The sequence below is a fragment of the Ambystoma mexicanum genome, chromosome 11 (assembly GCF_040938575.1).
Source record: "Ambystoma mexicanum isolate Mex_15411 chromosome 11, UKY_AmexF1_1, whole genome shotgun sequence".
Taxonomy (NCBI): Eukaryota; Metazoa; Chordata; class Amphibia; order Caudata; family Ambystomatidae; genus Ambystoma; species Ambystoma mexicanum.
This window is the reverse complement of record NC_090934.1, coordinates 1266300262-1266320782: the sequence shown is the minus strand read 5'-3', so window position 1 is coordinate 1266320782 and position 20521 is coordinate 1266300262. Positions and strand designations below refer to the sequence as shown.

General features: G+C 43.1%; 1 protein-coding gene across 2 annotated transcripts in view; it reads right to left on the bottom strand.

Annotated features, from left to right (window-relative positions):
* The window catches only part of LOC138504310 (dual oxidase 1-like), a 1064761-nt gene that overhangs the window by 86797 nt on the left and 957443 nt on the right, over positions 1–20521 (bottom strand). For both annotated transcript variants that reach the window (XM_069624719.1, XM_069624718.1), the window contains exon 23: positions 5544–5639. In XM_069624719.1, coding sequence (XP_069480820.1) covers positions 5544–5639 — 96 coding nt within the window. The remainder of the gene's footprint in view (positions 1–5543; positions 5640–20521) is intronic.

Genomic DNA, 20521 nt, shown 5'->3' with positions numbered 1-20521 from the left:
TCGATCAAGGGTAAATACTATAACCTAGAGATGAATGTGACTCTTGGAGTTCACTCCAGTCACTGTAATGTTTGGAAAGGAGGCAAGGAGAAGATGGCGCAGAAAAACACAGATGGCGCAGAGGCCCCCAATGGCCCTCCAGTACTAGAAGGAGTAAATAAGTGTATGCCGAATAGCGATTCACAAAACTCCACACATAAAATACATCAAGAATATATGAACAATATTGTAGCTAGCATCTAAAAACAGTCAATTTCTGCTCTCCTGATTTGCATAGCATGAATTAAAATATGTTCCAATGCATAGCATACTTTCGGATCAGGCAAAAATAAGAAGAATGATAATGTCCCAAATTGAAAAGCCTTCAAAAAAGGTTGAGGTAAAACATACAAACGACAGAAGAAAAGCATGTGCATATTGAATTCAATAGAAACACACAAACATACATTCGAGAACGCCTTATTCCATACTTGTAAAGATAATGCTAGTGGAAGCTGATGGAAGTGTTAATCTGGTAATCAGATTCCTTGGCCTGCAATTTGATACCAGAGACAAATAAGAGGTATTAGTTCTGAAAAAAAGGAACTGATGCAGTAAATAAGCTTTATATCGATTTCCGATGTTTAGACAATAAAAATCAATTATCCTGCTTATTACATTTCACTACTTTTTACTACTCCCTTAAACAGTAGCATTGGTTTCCCTTTCAGTAACATTGCTTGCGAGAACCTAATTCAGACAATTATATTTTTACAAAATATGAATCCATGGAGTCAAATGAGCTCTCTCCAGCTCCAAAATGTCATTTAAAATCAATATATTCAATATAGTCTTATCACTGGCCATATTGCTAGCCAGAGACATGCAGGGGAGTACTGATGTTTTTAAATGAAAATGTGTCACTCCCAATAATATTTTCAAAGACCGGACCGTCTTTCGTTTAGTGAGAGGACACCAAGATCAACTGCCCAAACACCTGCATCATATTGACCAATTCCAAGTGATTTCTCTAGATATACTTTGAACACTGGAATAAACCACCTAACCTAGATAAGATGAAAAAAAGGTAAAATGCCCATATTAAATGCCCATATTACACTGTTTCATCCTACCAGCCACATGGTCAATCTGGGAGCACCAACTCATGCGCTCTGAAAATCAATTTTATGCATAGCTTTATCAACCCAAGACCGCATACACAAAGAAAATTTCCTGGAGAAAAAGGTTTGTATTTGGGTTAATTTGCATACCCACAATGCCTTGCTGTTGTGGCTCAGAACTGGAGGTGAACTTCCAGCGATGGGTACTAGGTGGCATTGTGGAATGTGTGACTTGGCTCAAATGAACTTTCCTACTTTCACATTTCAGGGGAACGATTTTTTTCAAACCTTTTTAAACCCACCATAATGTTCTTGCTGTTATATATGTGTATGTATGTATGTGTATATATATATATATCAAACATTAGATACATGTAATCATCTTTCTGATGCTTGTATCTGCTTAGATTCACATGCTTTGAATAGTCTGACATCTAGTGATTGGTGCTGTGTATTACATTACTTGTTTTCAAAATCGAAATGGGACGTTGACAGGGCGTGTTTGTAATACAATCCCTACTGTGACGTGTACTGTACCCATGGTTCTCACGCATCTATGTCCTCAGATTGTTTTTGTGTACATCGTGTTGGTCGCATTTCGCTGAGTTATTTGTAAATATATTCTAAAAACGTGATCCGTCACTCACTCTTTTTATTCCTTCTTAAGAGAAAATGTAAACGGCCTGATGAAGTCCCTCCATTCGGGTGGAACAGGATGGCGCATAGTGGCTCGCCAGAGGAACAATAGCTCTTTTTAAGACCATGGCTGATTTATTTATTTTTCACAAGATGTAAAGAAAATGTGCACTTTTTGCAATCAATAGAACGAATGTCTGGGCTTTCTTTTATTCTGCCTGCCACTCTTGAGAAGGTGAAAAAGAGTGAGTGATGGATCATGTTTTTGCAAAAGATTTCATAGTTTTCTCAGACCAATATATATATATATATATATAGATACATATATATATCACAACACGCGTTTCTGAAAAAAACGTTGCTCAATCTCTATACGTGGGTGCCTCCTGGGTTGCTTCAGAAATAAGCCACTGAAAAACAAACACACTAGTAACAATCACCTCCTGACATCTGTATACATTAAGTCAGAATAGGTAGGTATTGAAACACAAAACCAGGGCACTCGATCTGTGCTTTTTAAAAAAGCATTCAAAATGTATTAATTTTCAGAAACAAAAGTATCATAGTTACAGACATGGACTTACTGAGAGAATCAAGAGTCCCAGAGTCAGCACTCCTAAAGTCACCATGCATTCCACCCTTACATTAGGTCTTCGTCAGGTGTAGTTTCGATATAATATAACGCAACAGTTGTGCAATGCCAAACTCATACATACATACAAAAATCTAGAGCAGAATTGATACTTTATCTGCATAATGTTCTCAGGGGCAACGCGTTTGTTTGTCTTGGAGGCAAGACAACTTAGAGCAACATAGGTAGTGAGTGGAAGAAATACATTTGTTTTTTAAAAGATCAGCTAGAAGTTGAAAGATTGGCTAGAAGTAATATATGGTTATATATGGTTATGAGGTAGGATTGATCGAATTTACAGATGGAAAAGCTAGCCTCCTCTAGATTAGACTGACTGAGCAGCTGGACAAGTTACAGTTAGCAAATAGTTACAGATAGGATAGAGAAGTGTGAAGAAGTGATATCACGGCCTCATGGACCTGAAAGTGGCATTTCCAGATCCCTGAGATCAGAAAGATCCCAAGTCAAGTGGCACAGCCTATTTTTGAAAAACAATAGTAAAGTAAGATGACTCCCTAAAGTTCCCCCCCCCTTTGTCAGAGGGAAATCCTAGACTAGATAGAGGAGAGTAAACGTTTCATTGTCACTAAGGGAGATATGGGGAACCCTAACTGGGTCCCTGAAGCCAAGAGGGATGCCAGTGTAGCATATCTCTAATTTAAGTAACCCATTCTATGCTAACAGACCAAGGTGAGAAGGACTACACCTCCCCTAATCCCTCTCTTCTCCGAAAGGAAAACCCAGACCTACCTAGGTAACACATTTCCAAAGTGAGACCAGGAAGACTATGGCGAAGACATAAGCACCCCACAGAAGTGCCTTCCACCACTGAAAGGGGACCATCATTTGGAACCCACACTTCCTCACGCATTTAATAGTTTGCGTAGCAGAGGAAAGTGCAGCCCTCAACAACTGGACTTCGGAAGAGTACTGCTTTCTGGACACATGCAATCTAGAAGAGTTCCTAGCCCATAGACTAACCTGCAAGTGAGAGAGAGCCAAAACAAAACCAGGGTTCAGGGTTCAGGGGCTTTACCAGCAGCAGACATGAAGCAAGTGTATTAGCTGACACCCAGCCAGCAGAGACCATACTGAAATTGAACTTAAGATGGTAGCTGCCATACTTGAAGACTTACTTGCAAGGCTCATAACTAAAGGGCATTCCGTGCACTGAGTGCACTGAGTGCCAAGATCAATCACATGAACCCTAACGCAATCAAGGTGAAGTCAAGAGCCATCTCCTGATACAGCAGTGACTGGGAGTTCAGGATTTGCAGTGTGAGAGATTAATAGTGGAGAAGGAGTACTGCAAGATCAGTCATTGTTTTGATGTTTTTCTTATGGAAAAAACCCATCTAAATTACTCATTGAATGTATTTTTTTTATTTTGGGGGTTGCCTCCCAACTGCTGCTTCACTATGTTACTAACCACACACTGACCCTCGCCCTATCCCTTTTAATCCCTGACCCACCCCCCATATATATTTGAATGAGTTTTTTCAATGGAAGTGTGTTGGTAAACATTCCATCAAAAAAAAACTACTGTCGGCAAAAGGATGTTGTACAGAGCAGGAAGAAGGAGCCTACTGAAAGGTGAACAGGAAAGACCGTTAAAGTTGGGAAAAAATAAGGACGTTATAAGAAGGGAGGTCTGTACAAGAAAGAAGGCAGGTGAAAGGAATATTAACGAGGAGGCATGGAAGACCAGCAAAGGAGAGAAGAAGGAGATTGAAAGTAATGGTAAGGAGGAGGAGAAGCAGAACATCAGGTGGAGAAAGGAAGATGGCTTGTGAAGAGGCAGATGGGGGGATACTCGGAAGGTAGCGGAAAAGTGTATTTAGGCAGTGGATTGAGGAGACATTGACGAAGAGGCAAAGGAGTCTATGAAGGAGGAGGTTGGAAAGAGAGCAGAGGAGGAGACGTGTTTACGAGAGGTGAATAGAAGATAGACAGAGGGGGTAAAAAGGAGGCTGAAAGGAAAGTTGAGGAGGCGAAAAGGTGTAAGTGAGAGGAGGTATGAAGACAAGAATAGAAAGAGACAGGAGACGATACTTCCTAAGTCTGAGGGGTCTGAATGCGGGAGATGTGGAGGTACTGGCATGTTTTGGAGCGTCCATGAGGTGGAAAGAAAAAGAAAGTGGAGAGTATAGGTGGTGTAGGAAAGGTCCCCGTAGCCAGGAGTTTGTCACAACCTGTTGAGGAGGTAGATGCGAAATGCCCTGAGACCCAGGAGAAGGGATCTCCAGGGAAATGAGGGAGAGAATCAGAGGACTTTATTCTCCAAAAGAAGAACCCCCAGAGACATTTGCTTGACCCCAGAGACGTTTTGGTTGAAACCCAGAGAGTTTTGCATTGAATTGCAGAGACTTTCCTTGAAATAATACCCTGTACCATTGAACCCAAGTAGAAGCCCTCTGTTGGCCCTATAGGTGTTTTATACTACAACTCATATGCGCTCTATCTAGCACAGTGAATGGTGAGGGATGATGGATACTGTAGTCCAAAATATCTGGAGAGCCACAGGTTGCAGACGCTTGCTGTAGAGCAATGGGGAGGACACTTAAACGCCCTCCTGACAAAGAACATAATTTGAAGCAGTGTTGTCACATGTAGCTTTTGTTACACTAGACAGTTCAGTATGAAATGTATTAAATAGAGCAAATAGTGGACATTGGACAGATCCCATTGATGAGTATGGAATAAGTAGATAGCGTAGCAAGTTGGTAGAGGCCACATTTGCTAAAACGAATAGATCGGTGGGAGATAGATATGAAGGAGAAATATATTGGTGTGGCATAGATTCCTTAAAATGCATAGATGGGCATGGAATGGATAGAATGAATAGATGGTGAAAGCATATAATACATCTAATGAATAGATGAGGAGGGCATTGACTGGATAGAATGACTATATATGGGGAACTTGTATTGTATTAATAGCTGTGTAGGGGACACGTTGTATATAATATTTAGATGGTATATATATATATATATATAGTAGAAAGGAAAGATGGTTCTGGGATAGGATGTGGAGAATCAATGGATGGTTTTGGGATAGACTGGACAGAATGATCAGCTGAATATGAGGCCTACTCGGATACAATAAATAGCTCTTTGTGGGATCGACGTCTGACGAGACCTTAATCTCTGTGGCAACTTGTTTTCAAGGAAACCAACCTGTTTTTTCCAAATCTTCTCCGAAGCGGCTCCTGACAATGAAGCTCTGTGGGGGACTTGATTTTTTCTGATGTTGCTTTCTGTTCTGCTGAAACCCTGAAAATTAACAGATATTTATGATTATTAGCACACAAACAATATTGCCAAGGAGGTGAGCCACCCCGCACAAAAACAATATTGCCAATTTCAGAGAACATGCAGAGCTCTCAAATTTCCCCTTGCCATGGTCATATCTAACCTATCATATCATATCTATCATAGCATATCTAAGGACACTTAGCCCTGTTTTTTTGGAATTCTGAGACAAGGAGTTTTCCTAAATTTAAAATCAGAAAAAACAGCAAGACGCAAAATTCCAAGGATAAAAAAAAAGACTAGATGCGTCCTTCTCACGCATGGCAACGGGAGGATTGAGGGATCTGGACATGACCCTGCCCGGCTTATGTTATGAAAACAAAAGAGCAAAGTCAGTTAGAAAGTGTTTCTTGACCTTACCTATTCTTTATTTGTTTGTCATCAGAGAGCCCCATTTAATATCGGCTACCCAAAATTATTTCACTACAAACCTCTGAACAGATTATTGCATAAACGGATTGGGGGACACCACATGAACAGTGATCAAGGTTTCACTGCACGTTCTGAAGTAGAGCACTGCTTTTCCTCCCCAAAAATATTGCCATGGAAATGCTAACAAACTAACATGAAATTCACCTGTACATATTTGACATTATTCCAATTTCAAGTGTGACAAAACATTCCCAAACCTCATCTCAACATTTCCCTGCATTGACCCAGTCTTCAAAGGAGAAATTGTAGTCATGAAAAAACCTAAATGGTACTGTATTCCGTATTATTGGATCTGTGTGATCACTGCGCCTCCCATAATGTTGACTTACAAAAAGCTGACCTCCATTATGGCGCTGCACAGTGATCACATACATCCCTGTGCCCCGCATCCCCCTACCTGCCTTCCCCCCGACCCACTTACCTTTTCGGCGGCACACAAATAAGTGTGCCGCCGTCTCAACTTTATCCCCGCGGCGTCAGTTCAGTCCACTATCGTGGGTCTGAAATGGCGCTGCAGGGTCCTTTTTTTTCTTTTATTTCTTTTTTTTGCTTTTCTTTTTATTGTCCACCACTTCCATGTAATGGGTGCGGGGAACACCCCTGCAACCACAACCCCTATTACTCCGACTAACGCGAATGGGGGACACCCCCACAACTCCCTCAACCCCCGCTTCCATTAGTCAGAGTAATGGGGGTCGGGATTTTACTATTGGGCACAGGCATCATTATTATGCCACAGTATTTGTATGTTTCCATATTATTGAGTTTGAATTTTAAAATCTCCACCCACAAATCACAGTTATCTATATTAATCTTGACCATGACATTTGTAACTCACTAAGAATATCATTAATGTGTCTTCCTAATGAGGGTTACAGCCCTGGGTAGCGGGCTGTAAAAAGTGGTATTGGCCCACAGTTGAGGTATGGGTGCGGGGTGAAGATGATGGCGCAGAACGAGACTAAGAGATGAGAACACCTGTTAGAGCCCTCAACCACAGGTATCTAATGGCATTATAATATTGCAACATCACAAAAACAGTTTGAAAATAGCTTTGGAATCAAATGAGAACAGGTGTAGAAGGTGCTCAGAACCTGGCAGTGAGCATTATCCGGTGGAATGGTGTCCATGTCAGACACTGATCTTGATATCAGTGGTTAAGGCCCTTGGATGACCCATTGCTTTCAATGAACAGCCAGCACTACAATATTATAATGCAATATATTTTGCCATTGAAAGAACAAGATTTTGGGATTGAAATGTTATCAACCACTAAGTTGAAACAGTGCTATCTAACTCCCACTTTGTGCCCCAGACCCACATATCAACAAGTCGCTATTTCCAAACCTCATGTTTTTCTTACACTCACAATTCTCTTCTCTGTGTCTGGTGCAAACATTTGATTATTTGGGAATGTATTCAACCAGCAGAACACAGCAAGCATTAGGATTCCCTGTCTCATCTCACCCCCAATCTAAAGAGTGCCTCTTAATACGAAGTGATCTATCTTGCATATTTACCTAACTACCTTTACTTCATATAATCCCAAAAAGGGCAGATTTCGGATTTCAAAAGCTCAATATTCACCCAATGAATGCCCATTAAGCCTATGTATTCATAAGAGTTGTCATCCACGTTGCTATATAGCTCGGACCCTGCTGCCACCACTTTCTAAGCCAGTGGAGCTTCTATTGGGGATTGTTTTGCAACGGAATCTGCCATAGGCTTTGTTACCAGAGCTTGCTAAGCACTGGGAGCTGTTTCATTATCCATAGGTCTACTGTTAGAATGTTTATAGCCGTGTCCTTGAATGCTTGAATTACTATAGGCGTTTGTTATGTTGATCAAATGTTTTCAGCTTTGTTGCAAGATCGTAGTCTTTGGCTCTTCTGCTAAAATGTTTATAGCCTTCAGCTCTCACGTTTCTCTTTGATTATATAATGGCCATAGCATTAGGCTATGCTTATTGCAAATGTATAGCCTTTGGCTCTGATCTAAAGGTCTATGCAGGCTTTGGTTCTGATAAGAGAACACACAATGCCTTTCTCTAGGCTGCTAAACTATTAGTAGTCTTCAGCTTAGAGGTTATATAACCTGTAGAGCCTGCGGTTCTGACAACAGATAATGTGTTAACGTTGGCTCTGCCACTATATCAGGTATTTCCTCTGCCTCTGCTGCTTGAATTTGAAAATAGTTTTAATTGGCCACTACATCTGGCTTACTTTGGGGCTCTTGGAATGACACTTGCTTATTGTGCAAGCCTCTGCCACGAGCAATTAATTATTACTGGGGTCCAACACCTAGGCGATAATCACCTAGCTGGCATGGCGTATTGGCCTGCCAACCCGAAGAAGTGAACAGGGTGAAACAATGGCCATTGCTAAGACAGCAGTGCCAAGCAGTAAGAGCCACCACGTAGGGGATTATTGCCATACACATCCCAGAAAAAACTCTGGTTTAAAAAACTAAAAAAGATTTTCTTTCATGAGATGAAAATTACCTGCAAGGAAGTGAAGTCAATGTTAGCCAATAAAGCATAGCCGTCATGAAGATAAGAGAAGGACACTTAAAAACAAGATGCTCTTCTCTTTCCATTGTGACTGAAGCTACCAGCAGTGTGGTTAGAAAGAGAAACCAAGTGCAAGGCACTTGTTTAGCATTGGGTTCTACCACTTCCAATAGTTTAACCTCTTGTACCACCAACACTTGATTACCTAAGGGCTCCACCACTGTTTTGTGATTTTGTTTGGCAGCACTGCTAGCACTAGAGTTCAACCCCTATCTCTGCATTCTTGGACTCTACCTCTTGCGCTTGATTATCCATGGGCTCTGCCACTAGCACTTTATAATCTTTGCACACTATCCCTAGCGTGTGTTTGTCATTGGGGTTGGCTACTAGCACTTAATCATTCTGGGGCCGTAACACTGGTGCTTGATTATCTGCCGGGTTAGTGTTCGGGAGACTTTAATTTTTGTGCAATAGTCTCACCACTTGTGAGTCTCCCAGCATATTTTGCTCTGATTTTTGATAACTTCTGCCGAGTGAGTGGGAACCTTTTCCCCACTCACTCAGTCTTTTGCTCTATCTCTGGGAACCTTTTACAACCCTTTGGTTGCATCTGTTTGGAGTTATGTTTTCCTCCACTTTTTACAGCATCTGCAATGTATTATTGCAGCACAAAGCACTTTCACTGCAATGTTGCTGGGCGCTCTTTGAGCTGCCCTTTTTATTTCACTTGTGATAACTACTGTTTCCAAGGATAGAGGGATACTTTCTAACCTGCCAAATGTTTATTTTGTGGAATCAGCTCACACCGCCTTACCTGGAGTGCTAAGGGGGCACACTGTATCCTTTTTCTACTTTTCCTCTAACTTTCAAGTTACAGTGACATGTTCATCTGAGTGGCTGGTGGCAGTGAATATTTCCTACCGATTGTTAGTGAAACTTACAAGCAGGCTGCTGTCGCAGCTGTGGTAAGGGACACATGGGTCACCATTGTACAAAAATGGTGCCCGGCCTCTTTTGGGAAGCCCACACAAGGGCCCCAGCATGTCTGGGGGGACAGGAAGCTGGGAGTGCACCAAAACTCTGCACTCCCAGCTTCCTGTCCCCCCAGACATGTCTTTTTCCTCCAGTATGTCTGTTTGAATACAGTTCTGACTGGGAGGCCGGCTACCCAAAGTTTCATGGTTGCATGCCTGCTGATTGGCTTGGTGTCAGGAGGCTGGTCAGGTATATTCATATATTTGTGCATATATTTGGTTCAGGCAGGCAGACGCTGTTTCCCTTTTCCTTAACCTCTTGTTTCAGGAAGATGTCCCTAGCCCAAGGCCAGATGGTGGAGACAATTGAAGGTTCAATTGATGGGTTAGGCAACTTGGAATCCTGAGTCAACTTGCATTCCAGAGACTAGTTCTGAACTGCCTTTCATTGATGGAAACCCTAGAGGCAGGATCTACTTTGTACAGCTCCAGTTTTAGGACTTCAAGAAGATAAGAAATCTACCTAACACTTGGTGGAACATGTTCCGGAAGCCGGGTGTGACCGTTTCATTTTTTAATTGAGGAAGCAAGTTGTTTGAAAGACTGGAATACTTAAGGAAGGTCGTAAGATATCTCTAAAACATATGAACTGCCAAACAGTCTGAAGTTAAAAGGCCAGTTGTTTCACAACTAAATCTTAACATGGTAATAATGCTTGTTTTACTAGAAGGGATTTAGCTTGTTAAACATTCACTCCGGTTCTTCAGTTGGCTCCAGGGTGAGTGAATGTTTAATGAAGAAGTGCTTGATTCTCATTTTAATACAAAAGCATTTACTACGTGTTCAGTGGTGGCAGCGTTATGTATTATACCTACCCTGTCAATTGGCTTAAGATTTAGAGGCGAGGCGCTAGGCAGCGTTTGCGAGCCGGAGTGTTGGGAAGCTCTTTGTGTAAGCGCTACGCAGGAAGGGAGCTTTGTTGCTTCCCATTTCGGCTTGACATGAGTAAAACTGAAGACAGACTTCAATACGAGCATCTGTAAGTCGTGTGTACTGTGTAAGAGAGATTGAGGTGAAGCCAGCAGTTGCGCACTGAATAGTAATGCAACTTCATTAGAAATTGAAAGAAAAAACAAACACATGCTTGCATGTGCAAGTTAAGCAAAGCTTGTAAATAGTTGGCTAGGCATCCTTAGAGGAGCAGAGCAGCAAGATAGCAGAGCTACTAGAAGAGACGTTGATAAGTGTTTTAGAAGTGTAAAAAGGATCTTCTGACTGGAAAAGTTTAGTCTAAGGAAAGACAGGAATATTACATGACGAGGATGTTCAGATAAGGAAGTTTTCCAAGGTGGATGGAGATAAAGGAACAAAGCTTAAAGAGATGAAGTAAATATTTTTGTCATGATGCCTACCTCCAAGGAGCCAGGTCCGACCCAGCAACCCCAGAGGCAGGCATCATTTCCCCCAGGGGATTGCCAGCGGGCCCAAGCTGGGGCCCTTTGGACGCAGTCCTGGCGCCTTAGGCGCCAGGCTCATGTTGGACCCCTGTCCTGGCGCCTTAGGCGCCAGGCTCATAAAGCTAGACATGTGTTCAAGTGTTTTAATGTGCACTTACCTGATGCAGACCATGCTGCTACATCCAGGCCCTCTTGAGGCCTGAATGGAACTACTTTACCTGTGGGACTACTTTCCACCCGGGTGTGGTCGGGGAAGGATACACACCTGATCGGTGGAAGGATACACACTTGGGACTTCTTCCAAAGCTATTTAAACCACGCCCGATCAGCAACTCACGCTTCGCGTTGTTCTGCTCCTCGCAGCTGGACGCTCACCGTGTCAGCTCCTGCATCTGGACCTCAGCCACGCCTGTCAGTATCCTGGGTCACTTGCAAAGGGAGACAAGAGACCTTACCTGCTAAATCAGCACCACGGAGACATCACACCGACGATCCTGAAAAGGAAGACATCATTTTTAAAAGCATTTTGCAACGATCGCTGCAGCGCTGCATTTCACTCACCTTTCCTGGGCGCCTCCATCTTCAGCAGCGATCATCCGGATCCACAGCCACTTCCCAGAGCCTAGAGAGAAAAAGACAAGAACAAAGGTGAGAGAAGGAAGGGAATAGGAAAAGCTCAGTTTCCTTCTAAGACTTACCTGTTGGGTCATTCCCATTTCATTTTGGGTCTTGCTGCTTCCAGGCATTTTCCGGACCCCGGCCCCTATGGGGAATAAAGACAAAGTCATTGAATGAGCGAATGCAAAGACATTACCCGAGCGCTCATCCAGAACTTACCTGTCATTTACCTGAACTGCACGTTTCACTTCGGGTCGGCGCCATATCTCTGGCGTTCCGAACCCCGGCCCCTAAGGAGAAAAAGACATAAGCATTAGCGCTTGCTGCAACAAGACAATGAACATTATTATAAGCTTGGACTTTTGAACTTGCAACAGAACTTTTACAGCGCCTTATCTGAATAGTCAAGCTTATTTGAACTCCCATCAATCCTCAATCCAGTGAAGTAACTGGGTTTCAACGCGCCCCTGCTTCAGAAGCAGGATGGAGAGCTCATCCTTCCTGACCCTAAGGTGAGACTTCACGGGGAATCGTGGAAGGGTATCGTGGAGGGTTGGAAGAGAGTGGGAGGCTTGAGCATAATTCTGTCAGTAGGTAATACTCCCTTTTCACGCACAGGGGAATATTCCTGCGAGCCAGAGAAGCCAGAGTAGAGGGGCCCTTCCTGTCCATCTTCAGAGTCCTGCGCTTCACCATTGAAGAAGCATCAGCACTCAAGCCAGACCTGCGCCTCTGTGGGAATCAGGTGAGCGTTACAATTTTAAAACAACCTCTAGGTCATTCAGCAGGGGTTGTCAGGTATGCTTGAGCAGTAAGGTAGGAAATAGTTTCAGGGGATTAACAAATTGAGGACAGTTAAAATAATGAATTGTTAATCTCGTTTTGGGTCTCGAGTGTGCTTAAGAAGTTGGAGATGAGGACCTAGTTTATTATTTTGTCCCATTCCCCTTTCCCTCTGCGGTGAGAACCACATAGCCTGTCAAAACCTAGGCTAAACATTTCATAGGGCGTGTGGGGTCAGCAGCTTCTGCGGTTTTCTTCAGGATCCTGACTCTGTGTTCCTGCATAAAAGCAAGGGTCCTGGAGCAGAAGGAGTGAGTCGACCCACTGAATGAAGAATCCAAGCAAGAATAAGAAGGACATCTGCAGCCATCTCCACTGACCGCCAGTGACTGCTGAGTGAACGCTGCTGCTCCAGCCTCCTCTTCTGATCGACAGAGAAGATCCAGATCAGATACATTTCTCCACTGGACTGGTGGGACTAATCAGTCACAAGACCATCTGCATTTTGAGCCAACCCTCGAAGAGCTGCAACCATCCTGTGCTGCAATTCCCCAATATCCTGGGACCTGAACCAATTTTCTGTGCATCGTCTCTTGAAGTGTGGTTTTGGCTGTAACTTTGTGGGTATCCTGCTGGATTTACAGTGACTCTTTCCCTCTCTCAGATGTCTCCACTTAAAAGTCAGGGGCTGAGAAACAGAGAGAGGTCTGCCGTGTGACAACCGTTGCTGAACCGAAGCCTGTGTCGAGTCCCAAAGAGCCTGTAAAAATGAAAATCATCTGCTGGGCATCCCATCGCAAGAAGCTGAACATCTGCTTCAGCCAAAAGTTCCTTCTTCCGCCACCAGGCCAAGAATCTGAACAGGAGCTGCTGTCGCCTCACCTGGGGACCCGCCAGTGGCATTGTTTTCTTTCTTCATGAAAAGGTACAGTCCCGATCCTAGGCACTCACCTAGGTGCTTGCTTTGTTAAATCGGACTACTCCTGAGCTTTCTGAGACACATTGGCGTGAACAACCCAACTGTGTTTTCCCAGGGCTAAGGACACTGGTTGTTTTGTCTATAATCCTTCAGTGGGTCTGCCTGACCTCTCTGAACTACCTTTTAACTAAACATTTTACCTACCTGCAACATAGAAGAAACCTGCAATTTTGATAACTTTGGCAGCGGCTGCCTTTCTTTGTTCTTCGCCCCCACGGGCCCTGTTCATCCAGTGTCCCCACAGACTTTGAGACTCTAATTCCCAGATTAGGATGGACTTTCTAAAGTATAGGTTGCCTAAAAGTACTTACCAGTATCTGCGTTGCTTACTTTAAATGTTGGTTATAAGAAAGGATTTACTAAACATGACTGCTACTCTAACTACTTACCTGTATCTCCTCTAAGGGATTACTGTTGGACTGAGTAATGCTTAGCAAATTTCTTACTGTATTGTGAGGGGTCAGAAATGAGAGACGCACACAAAGGTAAGGTTTTCTCAAGGTTTACAACTTGTTAAAGGAAAAAGGGTTGGATAAACACCTATCTCTCCCTATCCTAATAAGGAGGTCCCTGCATAGCAAACTAAGACTAACGTAAATAACCTAATGTCTCTGGCCCTCACACTAATACACACAACAAAATTATACAAGGGAAATATGGCTAACTTAGTTCAACAAAACAGTTCCTCAATTCAAACCTAAAGGTTCTTGAAAACACTCTGGGTGACCAGGATTGTACTCCCTTCCATTGGATCAATTCAGGAATACTTTGAGCACAGCTCTGTTTAAAAAGATTTCCTTTTAGGACAACAGAATAAAAGTCTCTTTCAACCATGGTGTCTCTACATGGGACAAACAAAATGTATTCTCCACAAATGTTTGTTCACATTTCAAAACAAATGATGTTTTCCACAATATCCTTCTTCAAAAGGTAAATGTCCTTCTTCAACAAAACAAGATCAAACCCAAACTAATTGTTCTTTTCAAAATGTTCCACAATTATTAACTTATTTCACCTTATTCATATGAACCACTTTTGTCAGGAAAGCGCAACAACTTTTCTTGGCACACCTTCTCCTAATTATCAGATAGCACAGTCTTTTTACCACACATTTTCAACATAGACATAATTCATTAAATCATCTTCTTGTTTCCTGGTCTAGCAACCTGCCAGAAAAAAACTATTATTGACCCTTTCCTGGTATTATCGCCTGCCATGAAAAAAACTCCTACCACTACATTAAGTTTTGATGCCAATATTGATTCCAAGATTCTCCACATCATGTACGTGTATTGAAAGGGAAGTTATGCCTTTGTTGGTTTATTATTTTTTTTTCACAGCCTCTCGGCTGTTGGCAATGCTGATTGTAAGCTTTTCCCACTTATAATCCCCTAGGAGGGAATTCAAGTTCTTGCCACTTCTGCAATACTTCTTTAATTGCCTGGTACTTATAATTAGAAAGTTCCTGCTTTTCTTTCTTTAACAGTTTGGTATTCAAAATCATTCATTTTTAATGACTTTCCTTTACGGAGCACCCCGGAGTCAGCATTCACACTTAGCCAACTCATGGGTTGTTGTATTCTGCAGCTCCGTCTCGGGGTCAGGTGTTTCAGCGGGTACTCGGTCTCCCGTTCGCCTTCTATCCTGCGACTGTGCACCTTCGGTGAGTTGTTCCTTGCTCTCCAGAAGCTCTGACAGCTCAGTTGATCTTCCATATCCTTTCTCTCACTGAAACACCATATGCTGAACTGGGAGCACATCTCCTCTTCAGATGGGTCTCTTCTTGAAATGCCGCTTCCCGCAGCACACAATTTGCAAACTGCTTGGCCTCTTCTTGACACGCCGATTCCTGCTGAGCATACTCTGCAATCTGCTGTGCCTTCACCCTTCGTGACAGGTTATCCTGGTGTTCTTCTTCCTGTGGCTGCTCCGGCACCACGTGTCGCTTCAGCTTCATCAGCTACGCCACCTGCACAGCTACACGTCAACTTCACCTTCCTCTTCTTTCTGCTCTTTCTTCACCTGTGCCTCATTCTGGGATTTAAATATCTCCCTCAGGTAGCCAGGTCTACAACAACTAGACTGCACCTTTTGATCAAGAGTACTTTGAATCTTCATTGCCTCTGGGCCCTTCTTCCTCATCCCAGTACTATATGCATGATGGTTAATGAAGTCCATATTAGATAATGTGATGTTAGTTTGTTCATTTTTACAATAGGCCATCAGCGTATTAGGAAGCATAGAGCAATCATGATATAAGGAGGTCGCTGATTCTCATTGGCATGAGTCTCCTCCCACGTGATCCTCCCACATGATACGACCCCCAGGGTCAGGATCAGGTATTGGCTGCTTTCCCCTGGCCACATGAGAGGAAGTCCATACCAGGATTCTGGTAATGATCTCACTAGATTCATCACATACCCTTCCCCTAATGTCACTGGTTTTCACAAACTGTATTGAAAATCGCGAAAGAAAATCTACATTACTTTGCTCTATTCTTTTCCGATGTTCAACAGAATAACAATAGGGATGGAAATTCAAAAAACAGCACATGACTCTGGCATTGTTGTCTTTTTGAAGACTTAATCACTTCAAGGGGGCATGATCTGTAAAAGTCTGAACTTTCTACCTTTTAGTATTTTAAATATGTCACAGCCCACTTAATGGTCTAGTCAAATATAAAAGGGCCTATAATAAAAACAACTATTGCCAATCCTTACCGCTATGCTAAAAAATAGTATGGGTTAATGTTAAAAAAAATAAAGAAGTGCTCTTAAAATGAGGAGTCAGGATGTTTAGTCCGGGGACCTCCCTTCCCCACGTTTTAGCACGGGACAAGGGAGGTCACTTGAGCACAGCACACTCCTGGGCTTCTCCGGCTCTAGGACACAATTCCTTTCACCAACATCAGGGGCTTCTGTGCCCAAATCTCTTTATTACAAAGTCTCTTTCCTCAGAGGACCTAATGTCTCATAAACAATAAAGAAAATTTCCTTTCTCAATATTCACGTAGGGCGATTTACTCTTCATCCTGGATTCCCCTCAGTGGGCTGCAATCCTTGTTTCACCATTAGCTTCCCTCAGTTAGGCTCAAACCAACTTTAATTTGTAAGCATCCCTCACTCGGGTTCACTATTGCTACAAAAATCTTCTCAGGTGCATTACTGTTTACCCTTATTCACAGGCATCCCTCAGTCAGGTTCACATTTGCCACAACATTCTTCTCTGGTGTGGTTCACCCAGGTTACCCCTCTTCCGAGCTCAGACCCCGTTTCTACAATTAGTCCCCCTCAGCCGGGCTCAGACTAATTTCAGTTTACAATCGAAGACTTTCAAATGTGCACAAGCTTCCATGTAACCCGCTGCAGGACCACTTTTTCACAGTTCAATAATTCCTCCCCGCTTAGGGCGGGGGGCACCAAACAGAGACCTTTGAATGAGTACCCATGTGGCACCGCACCACTCTGTATCTGGCACCTAGTTTGGTTTCATAAAAGTCAATTGTATATCATTTCTCTGTCTTCATGGAATGCTGTCGCTTGCAACCTTGAGCACAACACAAACCGGTCTGCTATCAGTTTCTCCAACTCAGCGGCTGTGCTGAATTTATTGGCAATGCTTTACTGTCAGAGTCAAGGATGGTACCATGGTGGCAATCGATTCTCCCCACCCTGGCTATCAGTGCGGCAGGGTCCCGAGTACCTTTAACACATGCTACACCGTTATCAGCTGTAATTCCCGGTTTTATGTTTCTTTTCCTTGAGGCTTTTTGAAAGTTGCGGTTCTGGGATGAAAAGGGCAAGGGTATTTCCCTTCTTGTCGTCTTCTCTGATCTCGCCGCCTTTCTCCTCGGTTTAAACTGCTGTCTCGGAATAGCTGCTTCCTTGTGCGTTTGTCTTTGCTCAGGGTATGCTTTCATGCTCTGCCTTTTATCCATGTGGGGAAGTGTGGTGGAAGTCAGATGTGTGTAATTATCAGCAATTGCCTGACTCTGCCTGACCCTTGTGTTGGGACATGTCAGGTATACGGCTCTGGTGTTAGTCCATTGTTGCTCACGATGAACTGCCAGTGACAAAATGTTTGTGCTGCAAAAGAGGTGTGGGGGGCATTGAGTTTCTAGGTATCCTACCTGGTCGGACAGGGAAAGGATGTTATAAGGAAGGGGATATTGCACCTCGCCCCTCAGTGTCCCACGTCCACTCCCTGAAGGCCCCCCATCAAGGTGATCCTCCTGCACTAGTCCACCCCCAGGAACTGGTTCCAAGAGCAACGGCCGTGTCCTGGGCACCTGGATGTCTGATCCCCGGGGACTACCGGGTGAGACTCCCTCAGGTTTCTCACATAATGTAGAGTTTGGATGCTCTATACCATCATGGCATTGTGAAAGTACAGCCCTTAAAGTATGGGATGCATCTGTCTGTCGAATAAACTCCCTGTAGAAATCGGCCACCTTCAAAACAGGTTCACTACACAGAATATGCTTTGAACATACTTGGTCTTCTGGGTGTCATTTGAGTTTCTGGGGTTCTGCATTTCTAAGCTTGTCTGTAAGAAGGGGCGTGATAGAAGCAAAGTGAGGAATGAACCGTTGATAATAACCTATTAAACCCAAAAAGGCCCTCAGTTTTTCCTGGTTTTAGGAGCCTGAGTTTCTTCAACAGCTCTACCCTTTTCGGTTTGAGGTTGAACTAATCCGTTTCCTACAAAACAGCCTAGATATTTCACTGCAGATCTGGCTAGATGACAGTTCTTGGGATTGGCATGGAGCACAATTTTTCTTAGAGCCCGAATCACCACATATAAATGGGAATGGGACATATGTTCTTGCCATGATCTGCTGTGGATGATGATGTCATCAATGGAAGTTATGAAAAAAGAGGAGTGTGGTCTAAGAACTTGATCCATCAGTCTTTGGAAGGTGGCAAGGGCTCAGTGTAAACTAAAGGGTAAACCTTGTTATGAAATAGACCTATACGAGCAGAAAGGGCAGTTTTTGGTTTATCAGCAGGATTGGCCAGGGCTTGCCAACATCCTGGGGTCAAATCAATAGTGGAAAGGTGCTCTGCTTCCCCCAGCCTATCAATTAATCCTAGGCATGGGGTACCTATTGAATTGTGAAACTTCATTGTCTTTTCTATAAAGTCAATACAAAATCTCCATGATTGGTTAGGTTTAGCAAGGAACACAATAGGAGAGGACCAAGGAATACGTGATGGCTCAATGATATCAGCAGTTAGCATGGCTTCTAGTTCTTCTTGAATAATTCTCTTTCCAGTCTCAGGTATTATGTAAGGTTTTAAATGTACTATCTTCCCTGGAGGGGTGCAAATATAATGTCCTACTCCCTTAACTCTCCCTGCTTCAGTTCTAAATAGTCAGGGAATTGTTGTAGGAGATCTATTAAATCTTGGTTTTGGTTTTGTGCCAAATCTGGAGACAAAATTTTGGTAGTATCAGTCTCATCTGTTAATAAACTGGTTAATATTACTGAAGTGTTTTGAACAAGATTTTCTTTCTACTCTTTAAGAAGGTTAATATGATAGATGCGAGTTTTAATCTTTCTATTAGGTTGTGATTGTCGATACTTAGAAGTTCCTGTTTGTTCCATTATATCACAAGGGCCATGCCATCTGGAGAGCATTTTATTCTTAGAAGAACCAATACTTTTTGATCTACTGAAAAAGATCTTCTCACTGCTTTCTGATCATAGTATTCTTTTTGATGTCCTTGGGTTTTAGCCATATTAGTGTGGACTATAGCCCAAACTGCTGTCATATATTCCTTATGTCTCACTGTCAGGTGTTGCAGTAAGTCCTCAGTCTCCTGGTCGCCTGCGATCAGATATCTTCAGCGAGTTGCACGTTGGTCTATGGGGGCTCTGACGGCTCTGTTGCTCTTCCACAGCCTTTCTCTCACCGAAAAGCTGTATGCTGAAAGAGGGGAGTATGTCCCCTCTTCAGCTGAACCTCTTCTTGACAAATTGCTTCCCTTTGCACGTATTCTGCAATCTTCTGGGCCTCTTCTTTACATGTTGCTTCCCGCTGTACATACTTTGCAATCTGCTGGGCCTTCATACTTAGTGACAGTTTCTCCTGGCGTTCTTCTTCCTGTGCCTATTCCGGCACCACAGATCGCTTCAGCTTCATTATCTACGCCTCCTGCACGGCATTCAACTTCACCTTTCTCTCCTTCCTGCTCTCTCTTAACCTGTGACTCATTTTGGGATTTATTTAAATATCTGTCTCAGGTGCCTAGATCTATAACAACCAGACCGCACCTTTTGTTCAAGAGTACTTTGCCTCCGGGCCCTTCTTCCTCGTCCCAGTAGCAAATGCATTATGCTTAATGAAGTCTATATTAGATAATGTGATATTACTTTGCTCAGTTTTACATTGGGCCATCAGCGTATTAGGAAGTATAGAGGAATCATGATATAAGGAGGTCACTGATTCCCCTTAGCATGAGTCCCCTCCCACGTGATCTTCCCACAGAATACCACCCCCAAGGTCAGATTCAGGTAGCAGCTGTCTTCCCCTGACCACGTGAGAGGACGCCCATACCAGAGTTCTGGTAATGATCTCACTAGATTCATCGCAGTATATACATGTAAATAAGTTTACTTACCTGTAATTATAATACTGCGTTAGCTGCCTTTGTGTTTATAATAAATAACAACATTTTTATAAAACTGTATATAAGTGTATTCTTGACTATAGGTGTGCCCTGAGGTCTTTGTACTTACCTACAGTCCTTCTTCCTCCTAGACTAAGCCTGGCTCCTTGGCCCTTCCTACCAAATCCTTTGGGCAGTTCAGGCAAAAACTAAGAGTTGGAGCCCTGTACATCTAAAAGTGAGTCTTCTATAGTCCAACCATAGGTGTACCTTAGTAAAACTCTAGTCACTCGCACTTTATAATCTTTGGACTCTGCCACTGGCACTTGATTATCCCTGGATTCAGCCACTAGCACTTAGTAATTCCAGGGCTCTTCCAATGGCACTTGATTATCCTTGATCTTAGCCACTAGCACTGTGGAATTCTTGGCCACTTGCACTGGTACTTGACTAGCTCTTGTCTCACTCACTAGCACTTT